Source organism: Cynocephalus volans, chromosome 10 (genome assembly GCF_027409185.1).
Source record: "Cynocephalus volans isolate mCynVol1 chromosome 10, mCynVol1.pri, whole genome shotgun sequence".
Classification (NCBI taxonomy): domain Eukaryota; kingdom Metazoa; phylum Chordata; class Mammalia; order Dermoptera; family Cynocephalidae; genus Cynocephalus; species Cynocephalus volans.
This window is the reverse complement of record NC_084469.1, coordinates 126,705,997-126,731,806: the sequence shown is the minus strand read 5'-3', so window position 1 is coordinate 126,731,806 and position 25,810 is coordinate 126,705,997. Positions and strand designations below refer to the sequence as shown.

General features: G+C 43.2%; 1 protein-coding gene across 2 annotated transcripts; it reads left to right on the top strand.

Annotated features, from left to right (window-relative positions):
* The first annotated feature begins 238 nt into the window (after positions 1-238).
* COG4 (component of oligomeric golgi complex 4) lies at positions 239-25,649 on the top strand. 2 transcript variants are annotated; one of them, XM_063110521.1, is made up of 19 exons: positions 239-409; positions 2,379-2,461; positions 3,261-3,375; positions 5,129-5,303; positions 6,139-6,332; positions 7,871-7,976; positions 8,501-8,658; positions 9,375-9,433; positions 11,520-11,653; positions 13,894-14,012; positions 14,546-14,712; positions 15,727-15,892; positions 19,776-19,838; positions 22,720-22,836; positions 23,430-23,522; positions 24,107-24,190; positions 24,426-24,527; positions 24,753-24,881; positions 25,097-25,649. In XM_063110521.1, the coding sequence occupies exons 1-19, from the start codon at positions 239-241 to the stop codon at positions 25,229-25,231; spliced, it is 2,370 nt and encodes a 789-aa protein (XP_062966591.1). In that variant the 3' UTR covers positions 25,232-25,649. The 2 variants fall into 2 exon arrangements, with proteins under 2 accessions (XP_062966591.1, XP_062966592.1); XM_063110522.1 differs by having other exon boundaries at positions 313-384.
* The last annotated feature ends 161 nt before the right edge of the window (positions 25,650-25,810 follow it).

Genomic DNA, 25,810 nt, shown 5'->3' with positions numbered 1-25,810 from the left:
AACCCGCTCCTGTAGGATGTAGATATCATTTTTTAAACGCTTCCGTCTGGCTTCCACACAGCATTGAAAATTATTTAAATATACTTTATTGCCGTCACTTTTTCCAGAAGAATGGAAAATTAATCGATTTTTTTTTAAGTAGTCTTAAAAAAACAGGAGTTCGTCAGGCACTTCTCTGGGCAGCCCACAGACCCAGCGCGCCAACGGGGAGGGGACCTCACAGGCCCGGAAACGCCGAATGGGGACCAAGATGGCGGAGGGCGATTCCGCGCCGAAGTTGTCAGCTGTGCCTTCGCCGTCTGAGGGGGTGGGAGGAAGCCGCTGCTCCGAAATCTCCACCGAGCTCATTCGCTCCCTGACAGAGCTGCAGGAGCTGGAGGCTGTGTACGAACGGCTTTGCGGAGAGGAGGTGGGGGGCCGAGCCTCCTCTTTCCAGGAGGATCCAGGGGCAGTGGGGCGTAGGAGCTGTCAGTATTGGGAAATCCGGGCTGTGGGAAGCTCTCTCCTTGCCTGGGGGAACAAAAAAGCACCTACCCAAGAAGTGGGAATGTAGCTGGGTGTTTGGAGAGATTGTCAACTCTGTTCACTCGTTTTCCCTGGTATCTAGGCGATACCGTGCACCCTCCCCTTTCCCCCTCCCCCCATTGATTTACCTGGCCCATAGTCACTGGTTTCTGCACCGCAGTAAAGTTAGAGTGAGAATTGCATTGGTTTAGCAATTTAATATTAATGAAACACTTTCATCCTGTTATCTTATTTAAGCGGAAAATCATTGCAAATAAACTTGTTGAAGCGTTTTAAGACTTTCTCTTGGGGAGAATGATTTGTAGATGTAATTTTAGCGCTTTGGTTAAATGCACAGCTTTGTAGAAGTTTGAGCTTTTAAGACTCAAGCACAACTGTCTAATCTTGGACAAGTCACTCCATCTCTTGTACCCCGGACATTCTGTCAAATGAGGAGTGTGGACTAGACTCTAAGATTCCTTTCAATTCGTCACGTTCTATATCCTGACTCCTCCCTCCTTTTCCGTGGCAATCTGATGCCATTAAATTACTTTTTTTTTTTTTTTTTTAAGATGACCGGTAAGGGGATCTCAACCCTTGGCTTGCTGTTGTCAGCACCTCGCTCAGCCAGTGAGCCAACCGGCCATCCCTATATAGGATCCGAACCGTGGCCTTGGTGTTATCAGCACCGCACTCTCCCGAGTGAGCCACGGGCCGACCCTATTAAATCACTTTTGAATGTCAGTTGTGTTCCTTGCCAGTCAGAAGGAAGAGATCCAAGCTCTGACCTAAACGTTCAGCGGCTGTTTCCCAAAACGAACTTTTAAGTCGGGTTGAGCACAAAAGGCAGTTTCAGCCTGGGGGAGAGGGGACTATTAATATCTTTGAATATTTTCAAATATTAACTTGCACCAACTCTAACATTTTCTGTATGTTTTTCTGCAAGATGTATTTTAAAATTCAGTACTCAACATTTCTAAGCTTGCATTCATTGAATCAATCAATACTTTGGGGGAAAAAATTAAGGAGATCTTACCAACAGAAATATATGACTTCTATATTGTATTTTGTGACTGGCAGGAGGACATTTCCCCTAATTCTACTGGTCTACTTTAGTAAAAATGAGTAGTTAATATTAATGACTGTTGTTGAACTATACCATACATGCTGTGTTAAGCTTTGTGTATTGTCCTGTTTGACTTGCACAACAGTCTTATGGGATATGTGTTACTATCCCTATTTTACAGATGAAGAAACTGAATCATAAGAAATTTACAAAAATTGAAATAGCACAGTAAATAGCTTACTGAAATAGAGTTTTATTTATCTTCTCTGGTTATTGACTATCCACCAAGAAGAGATTTTTTTGTCACTGCCACTGTGGGGATTTCATTTGTTTAGCCAATACATTTCAAATGCTTTCCTGGGGCCGGCCCATGGCTCACTTGGGAGAGTGTGGTGCTGATAACACCAAGGCCACAGACTTGGATCCCTTTATAGAGATGGCCAGTTAGCTCACTTGGGAGAGCATGGTGCTGACAACATCGAGTCAAGGGTTAAGATCCCCTTACCAGTCATCTTTTTTGAAAAAAAAAAAAAATGCCTTCCTGTTAGGCACTATACTAATATTGAATGAAAGTTTATTTCCTCTCATTGTGGTACTCATCTACTAGATGGAATAATGTATAAGGTAATAATCATGCAGTGTGATAAGTGCAAAAATGAAGTGTTGTTTGTTAAAATCTGAGGGGAACATAGTAAAAGGAAAGAAGAAATTTGAAATGCAATTCACCCTTCAGCTAAGTGGTTGGTTTAGATAATTATTAAGGTTCCTTCTGACAATTCTGATTACAAAATGTGTCTCTGTGTTTCAGAAAGTGGTAGAGAGAGAGCTGGATGCTCTTTTGGAACACCAAAACACCATTGAAAGTAAGATGGTCACTCTCCACCGAATGGGGTGAGTCTGTGTATCTCACTCAGCAAGAGCTATTATAAATTCCAACAGGGTCCATTAGATAAGTTATTATTTTTCCTAACTTTCTGTTACTGCCAGTTGAGTTTGAAATATAGAGAAGCATTACCTCAAGGTAAAGTGAACATCTAAGGATATAGTTCAGTCGTTCTCAAAGATCTTTGGACCAGCAGTACCAGCATCACATGGAAACTAGTTAAAAATGCAAATTCTGGCACCCCACCCCAAACTTACTGCATCCGAAACTCTGGGGTGGGGCCTACCGGGTGATTCAGCTCAAGTTTGAGAACCACTGTTTTTAGACTTCGTGTATTTGCTAGTCATAAAAATTGCTCTTTGATCTCATCATCCTCTCATTGTTTAGGGCATTTTATGCTCATTTAGCAATTGAGAAAATCTGTTCTCTAGTTTTTTGGCTGTATATGTTGAGGGGTGTCTTTAGTAGTTTTAGAAATTAATTTTTTAGGGCCGGCCTATGGCTCACTTGAGAGAATGTGGTGCTGATAACACCAAGGCCACAGGTTCGGATCCCTATATAGGAATGGCCGGTTTGCTCACTTGGGAGAGCTTGGTGCTGACAACACCAAGTCAAAGGTTAAGATCCCCTTACCAGTCAGATTAAAAAAAAAAAAAAAAAAGCTGTGTGTAGAGTGAACTGAGCTGAGTTGTGGGGAGGTGCAAGAGAAGTACGAGACATAGTCTCCATCTGCAAAAAAATGTTTCCATCTCTTCTTACCCTTTGCTCCTATGGATGTGTGTGTGTGCTGACAATGTGTGTCTACAGTCCCAATCTGCAGTTGATTGAGGGAGATGCAAAGCAACTGGCTGGAATGATCACCTTTACCTGCAACCTAGCCGAGAATGTGTCTAGCAAAGTCCGTCAGCTTGACCTGGCCAAGGTAATCCCACTGAGTTCTTGATGTTTGAGTTAGCAGATGGCAGTAAAGAAGCTACCATTAGAGATGAGAGCAGCACCATCCAATAGAAATCTAATTTGAGATACCAAAACCAGACAGAGATATCACAAGAAAACTCCAGACCAGTAACTCTTATGAATATAGACATAAAAATCCTCAACAAAACACTAGCAAAACAAATCCAACAACATGTGAAAAAGGATTATATATCATGACCAAGTGGGATTTATCCTAGGAATGCAAGGTTGGTTTAAAATCTGAAAGTCAATTAATACCCCGTATCAATAGAATAAAGGACAGAAACTACATAATCACTTCATAGTCTCAGAAAAAGCATTTGACAGAGTTCAATCCTCCTTTCTGATAAAAACACTTAAACTTGGAATGGAAGGGAACTTCCTCAACCTGGTATAAAATATCTATGAAAAATCCACAGCTAACATTCTACTTACTGGTAAAAGATGGGATGCTTTCCCCCTAAGGTGAGGATGTCTGACCTTGGTAGATCTCTTTAACATTGCACTAAAAGTTCTAGCCAGGGAAATTAGGTAAGAAAATGAAATAAAAGTTGCCCAGATTGGAAAAAAAGAACTCTAATATGAACCACCTACATAATTTTAGATTTTCTAGTAGCCATTTTTTTCTAAGTAAAAAGAAATACGTGAAAATAATTTTAATATTCATATTTTATTTAACCCATTATATCCAAAAAGCCATTTCAACATGTAATATAGACATTAAAGAGATATTTTACCTTTATTTTTGTATCGAGTCTTTGAAATTTGGTGTATATAGTCATCCCTTGGTATCCATGGGCGATTGGTTCCAGGACCTCCCAAGGATGCTCAAGTCCCTGATATAAAGTGGCTTAGTATTTGCATATAATCTGTGCATTATGTATACTTTAAATCATCTCTATACTACTCATAATAACTAATATAATGTAAATGCTATGTAAATAGGTGTTGTATTGTTTAGGAAATAATGCCAAGAAAAAAAGTCTGTACATGTTCAGTACAGACAATTTTTTTTTCCCAAATATTTTCCATCTGCAGTTGGTTGAATACACAGATATGGAACCCACAGATACAGAGGGCTGACAGTACTTTACACATACACACTTAATTTGAACTAGCCATATTTCAAGTGCTCAATAGCCATTTGCGGTTAGTGGTAACTGTATTGGATAGCACAGGATTTATGTTCTTGAACAAGTCAGTCCCAGACTCAGTTTGCCCCTGTGAAATAGCATAACTCTTCCTCATCTGTTTGTTCAGATTCTGCAAAAATAGCTTCACCACAAAACACTATAGCCTCATATCCACTAACTCACATATCAAGGTTTTTGTTTTAAAACATGTTTGCTTTTTTTTAAGAGAAAAATACCTTCCACATATTTTGCTTACTCTATTACTTGGTTTACAATGTTATATTCCCAAAATGTCAAATGCGTTCTGATTCTATTATAAATTTAACAAAATAAGCCAAATATAAATATGGATTATCCCTGTTCCTGCTTCCATTAAAATGAAGAATTTGACTACATTAATGTCAGTAGTCTTGATGATCATCAATAACAGTTTTTTGAGTGGTAGCGGTGGTGGTTGTGAGTTTGCCAGTAAAAGCTGTAAAGGACCTGTGATTAACCATATTTAGCTCCCAAATCACCCTGCCTCTGGGAGACATGTTTTTAAAAGAATAGGATATTGTTTCTAAGCACTAAGTCTTTTTGCAGAACCGCCTATATCAGGCCATTCAGAGAGCTGATGACATCTTGGACCTGAAGTTCTGCATGGATGGAGTTCAGACTGCTTTAAGGAATGAAGATTATGAGCAGGCTGCAGCCCACATTCATCGCTACTTGTGCCTGGACAAGTCAGTCATTGAGCTTAGCCGACAGGGCAAAGAAGGTCAGCATCCCAAACTGTTGACTTCTAGTTTAATTACAAGCATCTGTAATCTGAACTAGGCAAACTCAACCAGGAAAAAGGCATCTGTTGTTAGGAAGCTTCCTTGTCTGATAGTAGGCACTGTATACCATCCCAGGGCAAGTGTTGTGATTCCAATTTTATGGAAAAGGAGAATGAATTCAGATCTACTGATTCTCTGACCAGTGGGTTCTTTGCATTTAATCAAATAGGCTACGTATAAAATGAGGTTCTTAGCCTAGTATTTTGGGTCTTCCTTGATCTTGACTCACCCTGTCTCTCTAGCCTTATTTCATGCTATTCACTCATACATCCATTCAATGTGCAAATATTTGTCGAGCTCTTCTGTATGCCAGGGCATATGCTACTTGCAATACTGTGCAAATACTCTTTTTGTATATCTGCTTCTATTCCTTTGCTTATTTCATTCCCTTTCCCTGGAATGCATATCTTCTCATGCAGATATTAAAATCCTGCCCATCTCTGAGATGGAATGTCACCTTTTCTAGGAAGCCTTTTCTGATTACTTCAGCCAGAAATATGACTTTTGGGCACCTTTCTTATGACACATCATACACTGAATTTTATTATACTTAGTTGTGCATAAACCTTATCTCTTTCATTTGATTTTAACTTCCATGACAGTAGAATTGTGGCTGATTCACCTTTAAATAATCTATATTGCTAGCATAGTATCTTGTATACAGGAAATGCTCAATACATATTTGTCAAGTGAATAGTAGTGCACAGACTAAGGACATGGACCTGACACAATTCCGTTCTTTACATTAATTCTTATTTTCTCCCCATTGAGCAGGGAGCATGATTGATGCCAACCTGAAATTGCTGCAGGAAGCTGAGCAGCGTCTCAAAGCCATTGTAGCAAAGAAGTTTGCCATTGCCACCAAGGAAGGGGATCTGCCCCAGGTGGAGCGCTTCTTCAAGATCTTCCCACTGCTGGGTTTGCATGAGGAGGGATTAAGCAAGTTCTCAGAATACCTTTGCAAGCAGGTATGGACCCTGAGCACTTGGCAAGATAATGGTATGGCTCTCTGCCTGCAGATTGGGGCACTGAATGGATCCAGTTTCTATGGGTAATTTCTCTCTTCTGCATATGACTTCCCCTTCTCCTCTTGCTATTGCCTGGCAGGACTGGATGCATACATTCAGTTGTCAACATATCTGTTGCCGTCTACTGTGTACCAAGCATGGCCTGGTCATCTGCTGATGCACATTTATTTCCAACAGGCCAGGTGAAAGTATAGGAAAATTAAAATGCAAGTTTTCTGATGAGTTAAATCACCCTTTCTGGGCTGTCAGTCAGGAACTATCTTCTTTTAAGAGCAATTAGAACTCTTGATTGGTGGTTGTAAGACTTCATAACCAGCCTTGAATCTCAAAATAAGCCACATTGAGATGAAGGAGGTGAGACGACTTAAAGTTAAATCCTGAAAAAGAAACATATTTTGGGTAAGGTCTCAGGGCTTCCCCACACTCACCCCTTAGATGAAGAGAAGCACATCCAACAGGCATATGTGCGGAGGGTTTTTTTTTTTTAACTATACGAGTATGTCGGTGCATCCTTCTCTCCGTCAATTCTCTGTAACAGAACACGGTTCTTCCATTAAGAAAAATGAGACAGTTCCATACTTGTGACATATTTTACTCTCTAACATATGTGGTTTTTTAAACAGACAAGGAACAAAACAGTATTCCATCATTCCTGTTTAAAATTAGGGGAGTGGCAATAAAGATAGATGCTTGTATAAGCCTAGGATATTTTTGGAGCAGGGAATTAGGATGTCAGGTGACATAGGTAAGAGGAAGAACCACTTTTTGCTGTACATTCCTTTGTTCCTTTTGAATGTTTAAATTTGTGTTTTCTCCATTCTAAAATGTAATTAATTAAAAATAATATACAACTGCTTTATGGTACTTTTTAATCAGTACTTTGCTGTCTGAGACCTAGAAATTGCTTCTACTTTTTTTTTAAAAAAAGATGACCGGTAGGGGATCTCAACCCCTGGCTTGGTGTTGTCAGCACCACGCTCAGCCAGTGAACTAACCGGCCATCCCTATATAGGATCCGAACCCGTGGCCTTGGCGTTATCAGCACCACACTCTCCCGAGTGAGCCACGGGCCGGCCCTTGGCTTCTACTTTTAATCCATTAAAAGTCCCTTCCACAGTACCCAGATTTCTTGTCCTGTTCAACAAAGCACCATTAATGATAACAAGTTGTACTTTGAGAAGATTATTGAAACTGGGGACTCTCTCCCTTGGCTAATGGCAGTCCATATTTTCGGGGAGAAGAAAAGCATTGTTTATACCTCTGAATACAAGAAAAGCTACTACCATGCTCAAGTTCCTTGTCCTGCCTGAGGCTCAGACAGCCCAGAGGCCACCAAAGGAGGTTCCTCTGTGCTGCCTGGGCTTCCAGGCATCAAGGGAAATATGGAAAAAAGGAAAGCCAATGGAAAGCCTTTTTGGAAAACTGAGACATACCTGGTATGAGGCTGGCCTCATATGTGGTTGTTCTGCTCTTTTCAGGTAGCCAGTAAAGCTGAAGAGAATCTGCAGTTGGTGCTAGGGATGGATATGAGTGATCGAAGAGCTGCAGTCATCTTCGCAGATACACTCACTCTCCTGTTTGAAGGCAAGTCTTTCACTACTCTGGGGAGATTGGAGACATTTCTGTCTGATGCTGGCATTCTAGCCTTTCTTCTCTCCCCTCTAGCCTGATGCCTTTAACTTAATCCTATAGTTTACTGTGTATTGATTTACTAGAGAATTAACTTTTAGATCCAGTATCCTATTAACAAAGCTTAGTAGGAGTCTCTTTGGTATTTTGAGCCTCCCTAGTCCTAAAACTATGTGAGAGTAAATTTAACCCTAAAATAAATTACTGGAAAGTGAGTGATGCTGATTTCCAAAGACACTGCTGTAGAAAACAGTATCAATGTAACTTATCAAATGCCTGCTTGTCTACCAAGCACTGTGCATATTTAACAAATAAATTTGCTTAGTAACCTCTAGCACTGACTAGGACTATTTGTGTTCATTTCGGGAGGTGAAGCCAAAAAGGATTGAGTTAGACCTGGGTTAGTCCTGGATGGGAGAAAGGAGTTTATTTTGTGGGAAGAATGTTTGGAATCTAGTCCTCCACTGCCTTCCTTCTAGGGATTGCCCGCATTGTGGAGACCCATCAACCAATAGTGGAGACCTATTATGGGCTGGGGAGACTTTATACCCTGATCAAACATCTGCAGGTAGAATGTGACAGACAGGTGGAGAAGGTGGTGGACAAGTTCATCAAGCAGAGGGACTACCACCAGCAGGTGAGCAGGGGAAGCTACAGGTGGTTTGGAAGCAGCTTCAGCCAGGGACACTGAGTAGAATAAATTGGAGGGGGAAAAAATGAAAAAAGTTGCAGACAGAGAAAAATCAGTGTGAAATGCAGACTGGCCTGAATCTTGTCCATCACCAGCTTACTTTGGACTTACTTTGTAGAAATGATGGCCTCGGGAAAAAACTAAGAAGGAAATAGAAAGGCCTTCCTGAAAGGAACACAACAGAAATGTTAAGTCAGTTCTCTATCACAGAATGTGTGACAGTGCCCTCTGGTGATATAATGAGAATTTTATCTCCTAAGGTCCTATGTAGTGTCAAGTAATTTGTCTCAAATTTCCCGGTAGTTCCCTAAGTGCTGACGATAACACTTGCTTTTTCAGAACTTTATTTTTCCATTCCTTTGAGCAGAGAAAGTAAAAGTAGGACATAGAAAAAGGAGTGGCCTTTTACAATTTTATTTCTAGAACTCCAGGCTAGGAAACTAGACTGTATTCCATTAGAACACCATTAGTATAAATTTTAAGTGCAGTAATAGAGGTGAGCATTAGCATCATAAACCTAAAGCAAATCATCTTCATCTCTGGCTTGAAGGAAAGCAAACTAAACATAAACATTCTTGTATGCCAAAAGTTTGGCATGACCAGCAAGAGGCAGATACATGGAGGGTGGGGAAGAGTATTCTCATTTCTGTGGTGTATTGCAGTTTCGGCATGTCCAGAACAGCTTAATGAGAAATTCTGCAACAGAAAAAATCGAACCAAGGTAATAATACTACCCTTTTCTTCAGCCCATAGGAGTTTGAATTGGTAATCCTTATAATTCAGACTACTCTGTTACAATGTGGTCTTTGTTTTTAAATGTGTGGTTAAGAATAATAGATCATTACCAATACTTTTGAAGCCCCCAGAGTGACTCTCCTCTTCCCTCTCCTCAAAGGTAACTACTATCCTAAAGTTTTAAATTTTTACTCTTTATAATAAAAGTAATATATGCTTGTTAGAAGAAAAAACAAACAGGTGGATTCAAGTGCAATGGTGTTTGCAACTAACTGATCACAACCAGTTACAGATGTCTTTGTTCCTTCTTCACTCCACTGCTTCACTTGACTTGCCTTAAAAAAGAGAAAAATCCAGCAAAATAAAAAATGTATTCATTCAATCAAGAAATTCTTACTGAGTATACACTATGTGCCAAATACGGCAGCAAGCAAAGTGAGCAAAACAGACATAATTTTTTCTTTGTGGCACCTAAAATCTGTAAAGTACACAGAAAATAATAATAGTTAACACATATATGAGTATAGTGTTTACTATATGCCAGACACTGTTCTAAGCACTTAACAGATAAACAATTTAATACAAAGTTTCTTAACCTCTGCACTCCTAGCATTTTGGCTGGATAGTTCTTTGTTATGGGGGACTGTCTTGTGCATTGTAAGATGGTTAGCATCCCTGCCTTTACCACTAGATGCTAGTATCCCCTGGGGGGGGCAAAATTGCCCTCAGTTGAAAATCACTGACTTAATCCATAAACATTTCACAGATGAGCAAACTGAAGTCTGGAGAGATTAAATGACTTGCCAAGGTCATACAGCTAGAAAGTGGCAGAGCCAAAAGTAGAATCCAAGCAGTCTGATTCTAGAGTTTGTATTGTTAACTATTATGAAATAATACTAATTATAAGATACAGGAGAGCATGTAATAAGGTGATGTAACCTAATCTGGGGAAGTTCAAGGGAGAATTCCTGAGGAAATGACCTTAGATCTGAGACCTGAAGAGTGAATAGGAGAAAAGAAGTGTTCAGGTAGAGCAGGGAAAGCATGTACAAAGATCAAAGGTCCTGTAGATTTGAAAAACTGAAAAGAAGTCAGTGTAGATGAAGTGCAAAGAGTTGGGGAGAGCCTAAAATGAGATGAATATGGAGAGGTCATTAGGGTCAGGCCATTCGGGCTCTTGTATCCTTAGAGCTATGGAAATCATGTGACATGTCCAGGTTTATATTTTGAAAAGATCTCTTGGACTTCAGTATGCAGAGGGAGTTCATTTTTGCATATAACGTGAGGTAGGGTTTTATTCTTTCTCATATGGATATCAGTTGTCTCGGCACAATTTGTTGATAGGACCATTCTTTCCCTGTTGAATTGTCTTAGCACTCTCATTGAAAATCATTTGACCTAGGGCCGGCCCGTGGCTCATTCGGGAGAGTGCAGTGCTGATAACACCAAGGCCACAGGTTCAGATCCTATATAGGGATGGCCGGTTGGCTCACTGGCTGAGAGGGGTGCTGACAACACCAAGCCAAGGGTTGAGATCTCCTTACCGGTCTTTCAAAAAAAAAAAAAAAGAAAGAAAATCGTTTGACCTGTAGACTCTCAATTCTATTCCATATCCTTATGGTACTGCTGTAGCTTTGTAGTAAGTTTTGAAATCAGGAAGTCTTCCAACTTTTTTACTTCAAGATTGCTTTGGCTATTTGTTGGGATAAATGAGTGGGTGTTAAGACACAATTTAATGATGTATCCTAAAATCCTTCCAGGGCTAAATTACAGATTGGGGAGGTATGTTTTCTTTCACATGAGGCATAGATAATTTTTATTCAAACCATAGAAGAAAACACACCTCCCCAATCTCTTATTTAGCCCTGGCAGAATTTTAGGGGGTGAATGATTCTAGTGAAACAGGTAAATGGACAACGTTTTTGACAGCTGTCTCTGATTATAATCAGGCACGCAGAACCAGGATCCTTATGGGCCCACTGGGGAAGGAGAGTTTGGGACTGTTTGCCTCAGGCTCTTGTATCTGAGGGAATCCAGTGTTGTCCTTATTCATTCTGCTCCATGTGTCTTAGGGAACTGGACCCCATTCTGACTGAGGTCACCCTGATGAATGCCCGCAGTGAACTATACTTACGCTTCCTCAGGAAGAGGATCAGCTCTGATTTTGAGGTGGGGGATTCCATGGCCTCAGAAGAAGTAAAACAAGGTAAAACATGTTTCCCGTCTTCTCTGGGAGGGCTGGGGTGTATAGTTGGCACTCCTTTGTGATAGTTAAGCCACAGATCTCTTACTATGGAAACAGTTAAAGGTTGTTAGCCTCTGGAGGTCTGTGGGCAAACTTACTCCGAGGAGGACATCTAGGTGTACCGCATTTTAAAATTGGACTGGACCTTTGGGGTCATCTGCTCATTTTACAGATAAGGAAAACTGATACCCAGTTTTAGATGATTTTCCTCTGCTCTTTTCTCCATACCATGCTTTCCGCCCAGCTCTTCTTTAGAGTTCTGTTGTTTGATTTAAGGAGGTATGTGCACATGATAGATAGGTAATTTAAATAATACAAAAATATATATGTTGTATACATGTATCAAAACATCACATTGTACCCCAAAAATATGTATAATTATTATATGTCAATTAAATATAAAAATAATTTTTAAAAAAGGTATATGTAAATGAAGTAGGAAACTTTTGGGAATAGTAGAAATATTCTAAAACTGGATTGTGGCAATGGTTACACAAATCTGTAAAGTTACTAAAAATTATTGAATTGTACACATACAATGGGTGAATTTTATGGAATATAAATTATACTCCAATAAAGCTTTAGTGAGGGTATAGCTCAGTGGTATAGAATTTGACTGCAATAAAGCTTTAAAAAAAACAGTATATAATGTAAAGAAAGTCTTCTACCCACTCCTAGTCTCCCAGCTCCCCAGTCACAATTTTTGAAGGGATAAATGACATTGTAAAATAAGGTGTTCCACAATCCAATTTCATTTACAGATTAACTCTCCAGGTTTTTAAGATGACCAGTTAATTCCTGCTGGGCAGGTTATCTGCAGGCTTTCTCTAAACTGGGGACTTGAGACCCACCCAGCATCTGTGGCATTCTGCATGGGTCGTGTCAACAATACACGACAGTGGAGTTATTGAATCAGTATTTAAAGGAGAATATGTGCTCATTTGGAGTTTGGTGCTTATCGATGTCAATGCCGTCCAATGTAATAGCCACCAGCCACATGTGACTGTTGAAATTCAAATTTAATTAAAATTAAATAAATTTTAAAATTCAGTTCCTTGGTCCCACTAGTCACATTTCAAGTACTCAATAGCTACCATGGCTAGTAGCCACCATATTGGCCAACATAGATATAGAACATTTCCATCATCACAGAAAATTCTACTGGACAGAGCTGGTTTAGAAAATGAAATGTTCTTTTTTTTTTTTTTTTTTTTTTTTTGGTCGTTTTTTCGTGACGGGCACTCAGCCAGTGAGTGCACCGGTCAGTCCTATATAGGATCCGAACCCGCGGCGGGAGCATCGCCGCGCTCCCAGCGCAGCACTCTACCAAGTGCGCCACGGGCTCGGCCCTAGAAAATGAAATGTTCTATATTCAATGGATTTTAATCTCTGCCCTACAAACTTTGTCTTTTGACTCCTATTTATTAATCCTAAGGAAATAATGGAAAAAGAGTAAAAAGTTATTTGTACAAAAGTGTTCACTATAATCTCTAATTACTGTGATTTCTAATTATCTCCAATAATGGCAAAACATTTGGAAATAACCCAGATGTCTAAAAATAGGGGAGTGGTTAAAAATAATGGATTATCCACCTGATAAAATGCCACATAGTCATTAAAGTGAGCTAGAAAGAAGAGAAGTTTAAGTAAGGTGTGTAGAAACATGGAATATATTTGTGATATAACTTTTTATTTATTTTTTTAATATAATTTTATTAATATTTTTTTTTACATTCTAGGATGTTGTTGCAGAGCAGTTGGGAGGAAGGCAGAAAGGGGAAAGGGGAAGGAAATGGGATGGAAGGAGGAAGGAGGAGGGGTGGGACTGAGGCCTGTGGTACCTGCCCCTCATTCCCACAGGGGAGACCAGGGGACTTCCAGCTTGGTCATTGCTGGGCTGGGTGCAGATATTGGGGAGGGGTGTAGCAAAAGCCCTCACCCCCACCATCCCAACTTGGGAAACTGGAGCCCTTCTTGCTGTGGCTTGGTGGTTGTTGCTGGGCTGGCTGCAGGTGTCAGGGGTGGTATGTTATATAACTTTTTAAAGCAGAATATAAAATTGTATCTATACCATGGTTATAACCATGTAAAATATGTACATATTTGGAAGGAAGACTAAAAAGCAACATGAAAAAATGAAAAAGTTGCTCCGTTTCCCTTGGGGAAGAAAAGTGAGTATTCCTTTCTTGGCTGTCCCCTAGAACACCAGAAGTGTCTGGACAAGCTCCTCAATAACTGCCTATTGAGCTGTACCATGCAGGAGCTAATTGGTTTATATATTACCATGGAGGAGTACTTCATGAGGGAGACTGTCAATAAGGTAAGACATAGGACACATCTTTTAGAAATGGGGCTTCCTGTCCAAGAAGCCAGGCTGAAAGAAATGGCTGAGGCATATCATATTTCTCAGTCCTGCTTTGAGAATACTTTTGCATGCAGACTGAGTGGCACTGCTTTGTATGGTTAGAGGGCATCTTTGGAGTTGTTATATTTTTCATATACTGAGCTGCGACTTATTTCCCAAGGATCACAAAAGAACAACTCAACTCCTTAGGGAGCCTACTTGTTCCCTGCCTCCCTGGAAATATGTGGGCGAGGAGCCTTGGGGAAGTAGGGCCACTCCTGATGTCTTACATCCTAGGTAATGGATGTCTCCAAAGCAAAGGTCCTAAATATTTAATTTCCTAATGTACTGATCAATAGGGAAGTGAGCTACTTTCGCAAAGAAGATTCACAACAAACTGTGACCAGGATAAGCCATGTTGGTAGAAACATGGACAAGGTATAGAGCCAGTGTGTCCAGAACCTTCTAGAACATGACAAGCAGAACTGGGTACTTTGCCTTTTGGGTAGGCTGTGGCTCTAGACACCTACGAGAAGGGCCAGTTGACTTCCAGCATGGTGGATGATGTCTTCTACATTGTTAAGAAGTGCATTGGGCGGGCTCTGTCCAGCTCCAGCATCGACTGTCTCTGTGCCATGATCAACCTCGCCACCACAGAGCTGGAGTCTGACTTCAGGTACGGCTGACTCCCTTTCTCCTTTCTAGGCGGAAAGGTCCTAGTTGTGGTTGATTCCTGAGGCCCATTTGTTTCTTCCTTTTTTTCCCCTTATGCTTCTAGTTCAGTTCTATAGAGGAAATAAGCTCCTGTCTCTAGACAACATCTTTGGCTCCAGGCAGCTGTTGATCACCCAGATATCTTATGGGCCAAATTTCTATTCCCTGGACTGTATTGAAGGGGCTGTTGGCCCTCAGACCTAGGAGGAAGAAGAGGCACTTCAGATGAAAGCAGTAGTTGTAATAATAACATAGCTTCCGTTGCTAAAGGCCAGGCACTGTGCTAATCTCCTGCTCTTTTTTAGTCCTAATAACAACCCTATGAGATAGGAGTTATTTGTTCTATTTTACAGATAAGGAAACTGGGGTTTAGGGCAATTCCATCCCTTGTCAAAGATCACACACCTCCTAAGTTGTAGAGCATAGAGTCTAGAAGTAACTGACTCAAAACTTATTCTCTCAACTCCTACACAGTACTGCCTTTCACTAAGCTGTACTGTCTCTGTTTGTTGGACTTCAGTGGTGACATCTGAAAAGCCTCAAAAGAAGTAAAGAATTAAGGGCCAGCCCATGGCTTACTTGGGAGAGTGTGGTGCTGATAACACCAAGGCCGTGGGTTTGAATCCCTATATAGAGATGGCCGGTTCGCTCACTTGAGAGAGCGTGGTGCTGACAACACCAAGTCAAGAGTTAAGATCCCCTTACCGGTCATCTTTAAAAAAAAAGAAAAAGAAAGAAAGAAGTAAAGAATTGGCCGGTATCCTTTGTATGTTCTTGGTATATCAGTGTCCTTAAGAGGGTGTTGGTCACTCTTATACATTGGCTCCTTAAGTCTCCTACAGTGGTCTCAAGGATTGGTTATTCCCCACAAAAGAACAACTTCTGTGGCTGTCTCAGGATAGTGGGCACTCTGGCCCTGCTGTCCTGGAGGCCAGATTGAGCACTGTCAGTACCCATATGCCATTCTGCTCCCCAGAGATGTTTTGTGTAACAAGCTGCGGATGGGCTTCCCAGCCACCACCTTACAGGACATACAGCGCGGGGTGACAAGTGCCGTGAACATCATGCACAGCAGCCTGCAGCAGGGCAAATTTGACACAAAAGGCATCGAAAGCACTGATGAAGCCAAGCTGTCCTTCCTGGTAGGTAGCCCACAGGTTGGGAGCTGGGTCAGTTTATCTTGAGAGGCTAAACTATGACCTATAAACCACAGTGCAATCAGCCTTGAGCTGGAGACTTTTCCTCCAGTGCCTATATAGAAAGAAAATTCCTTCTTTAGGAAAGCTGCTCCTAGAAAGTTTTGAATCCATTTCTTACCCAGGAACCTATTCTGAGCAGCCTAAACTAGGACATGCACTTTTCCTTGCCAGAAGGCTGGGCTCCTCAGCTCTCCCCTAGTGCCATTCCCAAGAGCACTGCCCAGGTGTCCAGGGGCCCCACTGAGTGTCAAGTATGGCTTACATCTGCCACAGAACTAACTGTAACGCCTGTGTCAGGGCCCCAAACCACTTCTCTGCGGAGAGGCCCACAGCATGGGTGGGTACCAAGCCTGTAGGCCTACCAGGACTGCTTTTCTAGCTCATGTCTTAAACTTTCAATTTCCTCTGGATAGGTGACTTTATTAAAGCCCTTAGCTACCCAGAATGACAGATGTGATGAAGCAGTGAGTCTTATCAGTTGTGTGAAAGTGGGGAAGGAGAAGCATGGAAGATGAAAGTATTTGCGCGAGGTAAAAGCCAGTTTGTGATGAGCCAAAGAGAACACATATGAGTCCTGTGCTCACAATCAAGCCTCTCTTGGGATGACTGGGAACAGCGCTGTCAGAGGTCCACTCTGCTCCTTCCCCACATTGCCCATAGTCTTGAGTCTTGACTCCTGAGGTTCAGAGACTGAAGGAGACATCCAGTAGCAGAGCTGTCAATCAACAGTCCACAGATGGGGTTGGATGCAAAAATGTATACATGCATTTTTCTGGAAGCAGGGTCCTTAGCTTTTATCAAGTTCTTAAAAGGGTCTGTGACCTCAAAAGAGTTAAGAGCTATTGCTTTCAGAGACAGCTACCTGCCCCTGTGCAGGGGAACCCACAGTAATTAGTCGTCAGATCCAATATGAAGACTATTTAGACAGCCCCACTCACTTCTGGTCATTTGAAATATTTTTCCTGGGCATGGGTTCATTTGATCTGGGATATCATGGTTGTTGCCAGAAAGAGGATCAGCTCCAAGAAACTATTGCTTCTGAAATATGGTACCTTTGGAGAACTTTGCCAAAATGTCCAACAACCAGTACCATATGATCATGAACTGACTTAAATTTTTTTATTTTGTTTGCATTCCGTTTCATTTTTTTACAGAACTTAACTTTGATTCTTTCATTTCTGTGCTCACAAATATTTCATTGGCTCCTTGCTACCTAACACATCAAAGCTAAATCAAAGATTTCTTTGCCTGGTAGTTTGTTTAAGAACTCCTAAGTCTAACCCATGTACCTTTGCAGTCATCTTTTCCACCACTTAACTACACATATCCCCAAGGATGGCCAGTGTATGTTCACTCATTTACTGCTCTGTAGGGACATACCATTCAAACAGTTTCATTGTTTGAGGGCCCAGAAGATAATGCCAAAAAGAAAAGTGATGCTAAATGCTTGGTGACAGGTTTCCAGTTTTCCTGATGCCAAGTACTTAAAATGTCATCACTCCAACCACAGGGCCTATTTTTTATGTCACCTTGATTCATTTGGCTGTCAGGATGAATTCCCCAACTACTGACATATCATTCACCATGGGAAAGGGAGAAGCCCAGTAAATCCATGCTAACAAGGACTGTCAGTACAAGGGAAACTTTGAAATCAATACCGTTTGAACCCAAGTCCATTTTCCCCTCACGACAATTATTTTTCGTGTCCTCAAATACTTTGGAAACATCTATGTATGGCCTTCATCAGCTGTCACGACAGCTGTCTCTGGATACTTGGTTATGTTAGCAGCCTTGTGTTGTGGCATGTTAAAGAAAGGTCTTATCCATCCACAGGAGAGTGCCTAAGCAGCACTGTCAGCAACATGATTTTTCAGTATTGGCTGCAGGACACTGACAAGGAAAGTACCCCAGGGGAAGATGAGAGGGACTTCCTAACCTCAGTTCTTGGGGTGCTGGGATTCTCCTTTTACCCTGAAATCCTGAAGCTTCTGACTCATGTCTCAGAGCTTGGCTCCTCCCTACCTCACTCCTGTCTTCCTAGTCCTGCCCCCAGCACACCAGTTCAGAGGCAGTGGGGTCCTCTCAAACACTGTAATTCCTCCCCCACTCAGCTTCTGGGTTAGTTCCCAAACCATAGCTGTGCTTGTGTGGCATTCACCTGCTTTAAAGACTCCTCGGTGCCACCCAGGCCACAGGACATAGCATACCACCCAAGTCCCAGTCAGACTTCAAGCCCCGCCTCCCCATCACTCTACATCTTCCACTTCCCTGCACATGGCTGTGACCTGACTCTGCTAATTTCCAAATACTGTGTTGGGGTTTTCTGCCATTCTGCACTTGCTTATATTATTCCTTTTCCAGGATAAATTCATTTACTCACTCATTCAATAAATATTTATTGAGAAACTTCTACACATCAGACACTGTTCTGGGTCTAGAGCTACACTGCCCAACATGGTAGCACTAGCCCCAGGTGGCTATTTAACTTTACATTTAAGTAAGAAATCCAGTTCCTGAGTTGTACTAGCCACATTTCAAGTACTCAGTAACCACACATGGTTAGGGGTACCAGTGCAGATTTAGAATATTTCCATCAAGAAAGTTGGACGTTGCTGTACTAGAGTTATAACAGTGAAGAAGACAGGCTGGATCCCTGCCTTCATGGGGTCTCATTCTAGTGGAAAAGGCAGACGAGAAACAACCCAGAATCAGAAAACCATAAGTACCATAAAGAAAATATCAAATAGGACAGTGAGCTAGAGAGGCCAATGGAGGTGGAGAAATGTACTCTGTCCTCTCCTATCAGAATTATGTTCCAGCGTTTTAGATTCACCTCAGCTACCAACTGCCATGGAGCCTTCCTTGAATGCCTCAGTCCAAAACAGTTCTTTCCTCTAAATGGCCACAGCAGTCTGTGTCTTAATTATTGCTTTTGTCACATGCTGCTTTTTATGGCTTACTTCTACACCTAGTCTATAAGGCAGTTGAGCTATGAAAAAGGAGACCTTGGCGCAGAATAGGCAGACCTGAATTCTAATCCTGGCTCCAGCTTTGTGGCCTTGTTAACCTGAGTTTCTGTCTCCATACCTGCTTTATTTTTCTTCCTGGTGTTTATCACTACCTGACATTATATAATAATATATTTGTTTACTATCTGACTTTCCTTCTGGAATGTCAACTCTCTGAGGGGATGGATTTTATCTGTTTTGTTAACTGTCTTCTCCATGCCTAGAACAGTGCCTGGCACATAGTGGGCACTCAGTAAACATTTGCTAATCAGTTGTTGGCTGACTTTGGTGAGTCATTTTACCTTCTGAAGAGTCTCATTTCTTCATATGAACTGGGCTTGATAATACTTGTTTTGTTGGGGTATCTGGCAAGGTCAGTGAGATGACAGATGAGAGTGCTCATAGGTGGCAGGCTCTCTGGAAGCTTTCATTTAATGAATGTCAGGCTTTGCATCACTGACCTGGGCTTGGCAGTTTGGAGCCCCAGGATTTATCTCAGACCTATGTGCCTGAGTCATTTCTGGTCTGTGAGTAACATGGAACAAAAAGATCTAAAACCTGGACTTACTACCTCTGAGGTCCTGATGGCTCTGCTCCTCAGCATCAGGCATAGAAGAAAGGGTGAGCCTGGTTCACATTCTCCCAATCCAAGAACTAAGCATCCAGCCTGATGACAGTGGTGTGGGCTCTCCTGAGTCTATCAAGCCAACCTCTCTGAGCCTCATTTATTGCAGCTGGCAGCCAAGCTGGCATTGGAAAGTGTAGCATAGCAAGCACCAGTGAGCAGGAAGTCATGTTCTTCCTTCCTCATCTCCCAGGTGTCTCTGAACAACGTGGAAGTCTGCAGTGAAAACATCTCCACTCTGAAGAAGACGCTGGAGGTACAGGGGAAATTGCCTATCAGCTTTCAGCAGCTGCAGCCTCTCCATGTTGAGAGAGAGCCCTGTATACTCACCTCTGTGGGGACTGGGGCATTCCCAGACATTGAGCCACACTTAAGGGGATTCGTGGTGACTGACATGGTAGCAAGACATCTCCAGACCAGAGGGAAAAGCTCAGAGTTGGAAGATCAGAATTCAAATTAGATTTTCCAGAAATTCTAGATTTTCCAGAACGTACTTGGCATGTGACCTTGGACAAGTCCCTTAGTTCTGTGAGCCTTAGTCTCTCATCCATGAAATCAGATATAGATCTCCATCCTGCCCTACTTTGACTTTGTTGGGTGGCCTAATGAAAAAATAGGGTTGAGGGGCTGGCCGCTTTCTCACTTGGGAGAGCATGGTGCTGGTAACACCAAGGTAAGGGGTTTGGATCCCCTTACCAGCCAGCCACTAAGAAAAATAGGGATGAAAGCACTTTATGAAAATGACAAAGCCATGGGCTGGCTGGTTAGCTTGGTTGGTTAGAGCATGGTGCTGATGACACCAAGGTCCAGGGTTTGATCCCTATACTGACCATCTGCCAAAAAAAGAAGGAAAATAACAAAGCCCTCTATAAATATAAGAGATTAAGATAAGATTCACCAAACCCTGTACAAGCCAGTTGCTATTGTTTTTTAAAGGAAGACAGCATGGTATAGTGGCAGTTGCTTGGGCTTTGAAGTCAGATGTCCCAGAGTTCAATACTCCACTTGACCATTCACCAGTTGTATGGCCTCAGGCAAGTTCTATACCCTTCCTGAGCCTGTTTCCTCATTTGGGCCAGACTTCTACCCCACAGAGTTGTTGTGAGATGAATGTGGTAATATAAAGCAGCTGGTACATGCAAGTCATTGTAGTGGTACTTATTGAGTGTATTAACGGTTAAAAATAACAGCATGTAGAATCACTTTGTGAAGAATTAGAAAATGAGGGGCTCAATTCTTACTCCCAAATTCAGCCTCTAGAACAGAAGGGTGGGTGGGGTCCTGCCTCCACAGTGGGCACTTGTACGGAGGAGGAGGCTTAGCAGCAGAAGCAAAGGGCCCAGTGCACAAGCTGGGTGAGTGTGGGTTTTAGGCCGGCCAGACTGAAGCTGGGAGCCAACACACAGGGAAGGGAAGGCCCACTAGCTATCAGAGTACTTGCGGGAGCCTCAGAGAGACTAGGGAGGTGAGAGTTTACAGTAGTGCTGTAAACTGGACTAGGTTAGGTATTTACCCCAAATGACCTTAAAATGGAATAAAATAAGGTGATACAATATACTGATAGTATAGTGTCTATCATGTAATATGTGTTCTATCATTAAGTCGTGGCACTTTAGATTGTATTCCTGACTTCATTCTTAACATTAGTCTGTTGGATTTTGTTTGTTTGTTTGTTTGTTTTTAAAGATGACAGGTAAGGGGATCTTAACCCTTGACTTGGTATTATCAGCACCACACTCTCCCAAGTGAGCCACGGGCCGGCCCTAGTCTGTTGGATTTTGAAGTAAAATTTTGGGAAATTTTAGAAATTCAGAACTGAGCCAATAGAATTAGCTAAGTCAAAGAAAAGAGGGATAGCAAAGAGCTGAAAAAAACAATTCCCATAAACACCCCTTTAGATTTGCATGTCACAGATATTTTTTCTCAGCCACATCAACAGCCCTTTGAGATGGGCAGTTCAGGTGTTGATGTCCATTTTTACAGATGGGGTTGAAGGGCTAGGTAAAGACAGTAAGTGCTGGAGCTGCTGTGGAAACTGTGGTCTTCTGCCTGCTAGATCAGTCCCTTTGTGACTCTTCCATGCAGCTTCTCCTGCTGTAGCCAAAACAGCACAAGCCTTCTAAGGAGGCCACAAGAAATGTGGGCAGCTCCTGGCAACCCAAAACATGAGCTTCAAGCAGTTCCCGCTGTGGAGTTCTCTACACCTTACTAGAGAGTAGTGATTAGGAGCAGGCACTCTGGAGCCAGAATTCCTGGGCTAGAATCCCAGCTCCGTGACTTATGCTGTGGCTTTGGGTATGTTATTAACTTCTCTGTGCATCAGTTTCCTCATCTGTACAATGGGGATAATAGTAGTACCCACTTCATAGGATAGTTTTTTTTTTTAACGGTCAAAGTTTTGGGGGAGTTTTTTTGGCAGCTGGCCAGTACAGGGATCGAAACCCTTGATCTTGGTGTTATCAGCACGGTGCTTTAACCAAGTGAGCTAACCGGTAGCCCTGTTTCTGTTTTTGTTTTTTTAAGGAGAATAGGTACTTTAATTAATAAAAGAAAATGTTTAGAACAGGGCCTGGCACACAGTAAGCACTTAAATCTTAGGTATGATTCATGACAATCTCCCTTCGGTAGCCAGACAAAAATATTTAAGAAGTAGAAACTAACAATATTTAGTGTCTACTGTGTGGCAATACTTTGCATCTCCTCGTACAACTCTCACAACAACCATGCAAGCAGGAATTTGTGTTCCCATTTTATAGACAAGTCGAAACTCAGAAACTTGAAATCATTTGCCCAAGGTCACTTAACTAATATATGACTGAGCCAGGACTTGAACCTAGGAATGTCTAACTCTAAAGGTATGATTAAATTCCTGATATTTATGTTTCTTACTCACTTTCCCTGACACTGGTACCCCCATATTCCAAATGGAAAAGTGAGAGCCAAGTGGATAGCCACCAGGATAGAACCCAGGTCTTCTGAAGCCCATCAGGGCCCTTGCCTAGAATAGGCCATAGCTGCTCCCAGAAAAGGCTGGAGCAGAAGAAACAGCTGGTTGTATATTGGCCTCCTCTCTGCCTCTCCTCACACTCCCATGGCCCAGGAATGTTCAGTAGTCTTAACACACTGCTCTCCCCTAGAGTGACTGCACCAAGCTGTTCAGCCAGGGCATCGGAGGGGAGCAGGCCCAGGCCAAGTTTGACAGTTGCCTTTCTGACTTGGCTGCCGTGTCCAACAAATTCCGAGATCTCTTGCAGGTAAACCCCAGGTTCAACTGCTGATGGAATCCTATTCCTGTGTGGTGTTCTGAGAAGTTTGTTAACTGGCTTATTGTGGGCCCCACTGTGTATAAGGAAATGTGGAGGAGGGGTGAGGGAGTAGCATGCAAGCCACTGAAGCTGTACAAGTCCCTTGAGACTAAAGGCCCAGTTGGTTTTTCAGCAGCGCAGTTGCCACATTGATAAACCAGGGTCTTGTCCTCTGAAGTCTCCACTTAGCCCCCACAGTGACAAGAGCCCTCAGAAAGGTGCTCAGAGGAAATGGAACATGGCTACTCTAACCTGCTGCTTGGCCTAGCACCAGGCACTTTGAAATCTCTTCTTTTGAGAGTTTACCAGAACATCAGGGCCTCGTCTCTATCCCAGATCTGAATCAGCATACAGTTGGAAAGGGACCCATTGTTTCTGGCTTCTTTTATTAGGTTTGTCTTTATTATACTTCCGACAGGGCCTGCAGAATGCCTCAGAGCTCGAAGAATGCCTGTAGTCAAGGGATGGATGGAGAAGAAAGGGAAGGGATGGGGGCAGGGTGCCTCCTGTGTCTGATGTGTCTCTGCCTTGTCCTTGTGCAGGAAGGACTGACAGAGCTCACCAGCACAGCAGTCAAGCCGCAGGTGCAGCCTTGGATCAACACCTTTCTCTCCGTCTCCCACAACATTGAAGAGGTTGGCCTGACCGCAGGCAGCCATCAAGCCCAGGCTTATCCTGCACCCCTTAACCCCCAGCTGGAGGGCAGTGGAGCCATCTAAACAGACTAGACCTTACGTGCCTCCCAGGCCCGCTTCCCTCACCCTCAAAGACTAGGTTCCTCCCAGGAAACAGTGGCTTCCTGCAGTCAGAAGGTCTCAGAAGGACACCTGAAGGGACTTTTGTCTTGACTCGTTCCCTTTTATTGAGGCTCTTCTTGCCCACCTATTATAGAGTAGAGCTTTTTTCCCCTAGCCTAGTAAATTCATTCCTGTAGAAAATGAGATACAAGAGGGAATAAAATGCCAGGAGCCTTACTACATTATGTTGGCCACTGCTACAGCCCAGGGCTCTTTGCTGGATGGAAATGTGATCCAGGAAGTTTCTGCCAGCCTGGGCGTCCAAGCTAGTTTTATGCTAGATGAGTCAGAAGCTACAGAGGAGGAAGGACCTCTTACATTATTTTCTTAGAGGGTAGAGGTGGGGTGAGTATGAATGGTACTTAGAAAGAGATCCATGGTGACCTTACTACACGGTGACCCACCTTGCTTCCTGACAATAGGAAGAATTCAACGACTATGAGGCCAACGACCCTTGGGTACAACAGTTCATCCTTAATCTGGAGCAGCAAATGGCAGAGTTTAAGGTGAGTGGAGGCTCTAGGGGTCATCTAGAGGTGATTATGGAATCACCCACCTCTGCTCAAACCAGCAGCTTACAGCTTCTCATCACACTCCTGGTGGAGACCCAAAGCCCTCCTAACCCTGGCCTGTAGAAACTCCCCCGTGTCTTCATGTAACTATCCCCATACCCTGAAGATTCTGGTGCACAGGCAGAGGGGTTAGGTGGGATTCCTGCTGATGTTGAGCTTCTATGTGCAGGTCAGCCTGTCCCCAGTCATCTATGACAGCTTGACCAGCCTCATGACCAGCCTTGTTGCCACTGAGTTGGAGAAAGTGGTGCTGAAATCCACCTTCAACCGGGTAAGGTCAAGGGGGCAAGGGTTCACAGCTCTATCGTTTCTCCTCTGAGGAAGACAAGTCATGCCACCGCAAGACTTGTGTCCCCTCTGTCTGCTTCGAGCAGCCCTGCATATCTAGGTCCAGTCCTGCCCAGGTTTCTGAGGCCTTAGAGCAATTTGAGGCCAGTTCTGCTTGGCCAGAAGGCCAGTCCTTCAACACAGCGACTGGCCCTGTGTTCTCCTGCAGCTGGGTGGTCTGCAGTTTGACAAGGAACTGAGATCACTCATTGCCTACCTTACCACGGTGACCACCTGGACCATCCGAGACAAGTTTGCCCGGCTGTCCCAGATGGCAACAATCCTCAATCTGGAGCGGGTATGTGAGGCTCCCTTGCCTAGCCGGGAAAAAGTGACTGGAAAGAGAGGTAAAGACAAAATTTCCCATTCCGTCAAAACCATGTCTGCCAGCAGCCTAGCCCTGAGGGGCACCTTCTCCTTCCTGGGTACCCCTGCTCTACCCTCAGTGGAGCCCCGGGCCTTCCCTTAGGAGAGTCCCCGCCTTGCTTGACTACTCTATGTTCTTCCCCACAGGTGACTGAGATCCTAGATTACTGGGGTGCCAACTCCGGCCCATTGACATGGCGCCTCACTCCTGCTGAAGTGCGTCAGGTGCTGGCTTTGCGCATAGACTTCCGCAATGAAGACATCAAGAGGCTCCGCCTGTAGCTGCCAGCGTTAGCCCACCTGGCCCATCATACCACAGAGCCCATTCCCTAAGTGGCCACAGCCCAGTTGCTGAGCAAGGCTGTCTGGCTCAGGGGAGCTCTGACAGCTGGCAGCAAGGAAACAAGGCCTGGACTCCATGCTCTGCCCTCAGGCCTAGCTGGGTGGTGCTTTGGGAGCAGCCTTTCCCCACCAAGAGAGGTGGGCTCCTAATTAGGTGGGAAAGCCAAAGCAGGCAGAAGGCAGCTCAGGCCAGCTTTCTGCATGGGTGGTCATTCTCTCGCCCTCAAACACTACAGCAAACATGCTGCCCCAGCCAGCCTTAGAGGACTTGGATGCATCTGGAGACCTGGGAATTAGGTTTGACTTTGAGGAGAGGCTGTGATGTTTATGATTCCTGAATAAAGACAGTCCTTGAAGAGATGCCAGTGTGCTGTTTCCAGGGAGGGCTGGGTGCTATGGGGCAGGACAGATCCGGCAGCGGTACTGAAGGCCCCAGCTTCCTCCCGCACCTGGAACAGTGCACAGCTACCTGCAGGACCCATGTGATAGCAGGAGCCCTTGTCCAATCCTGGACCTTCA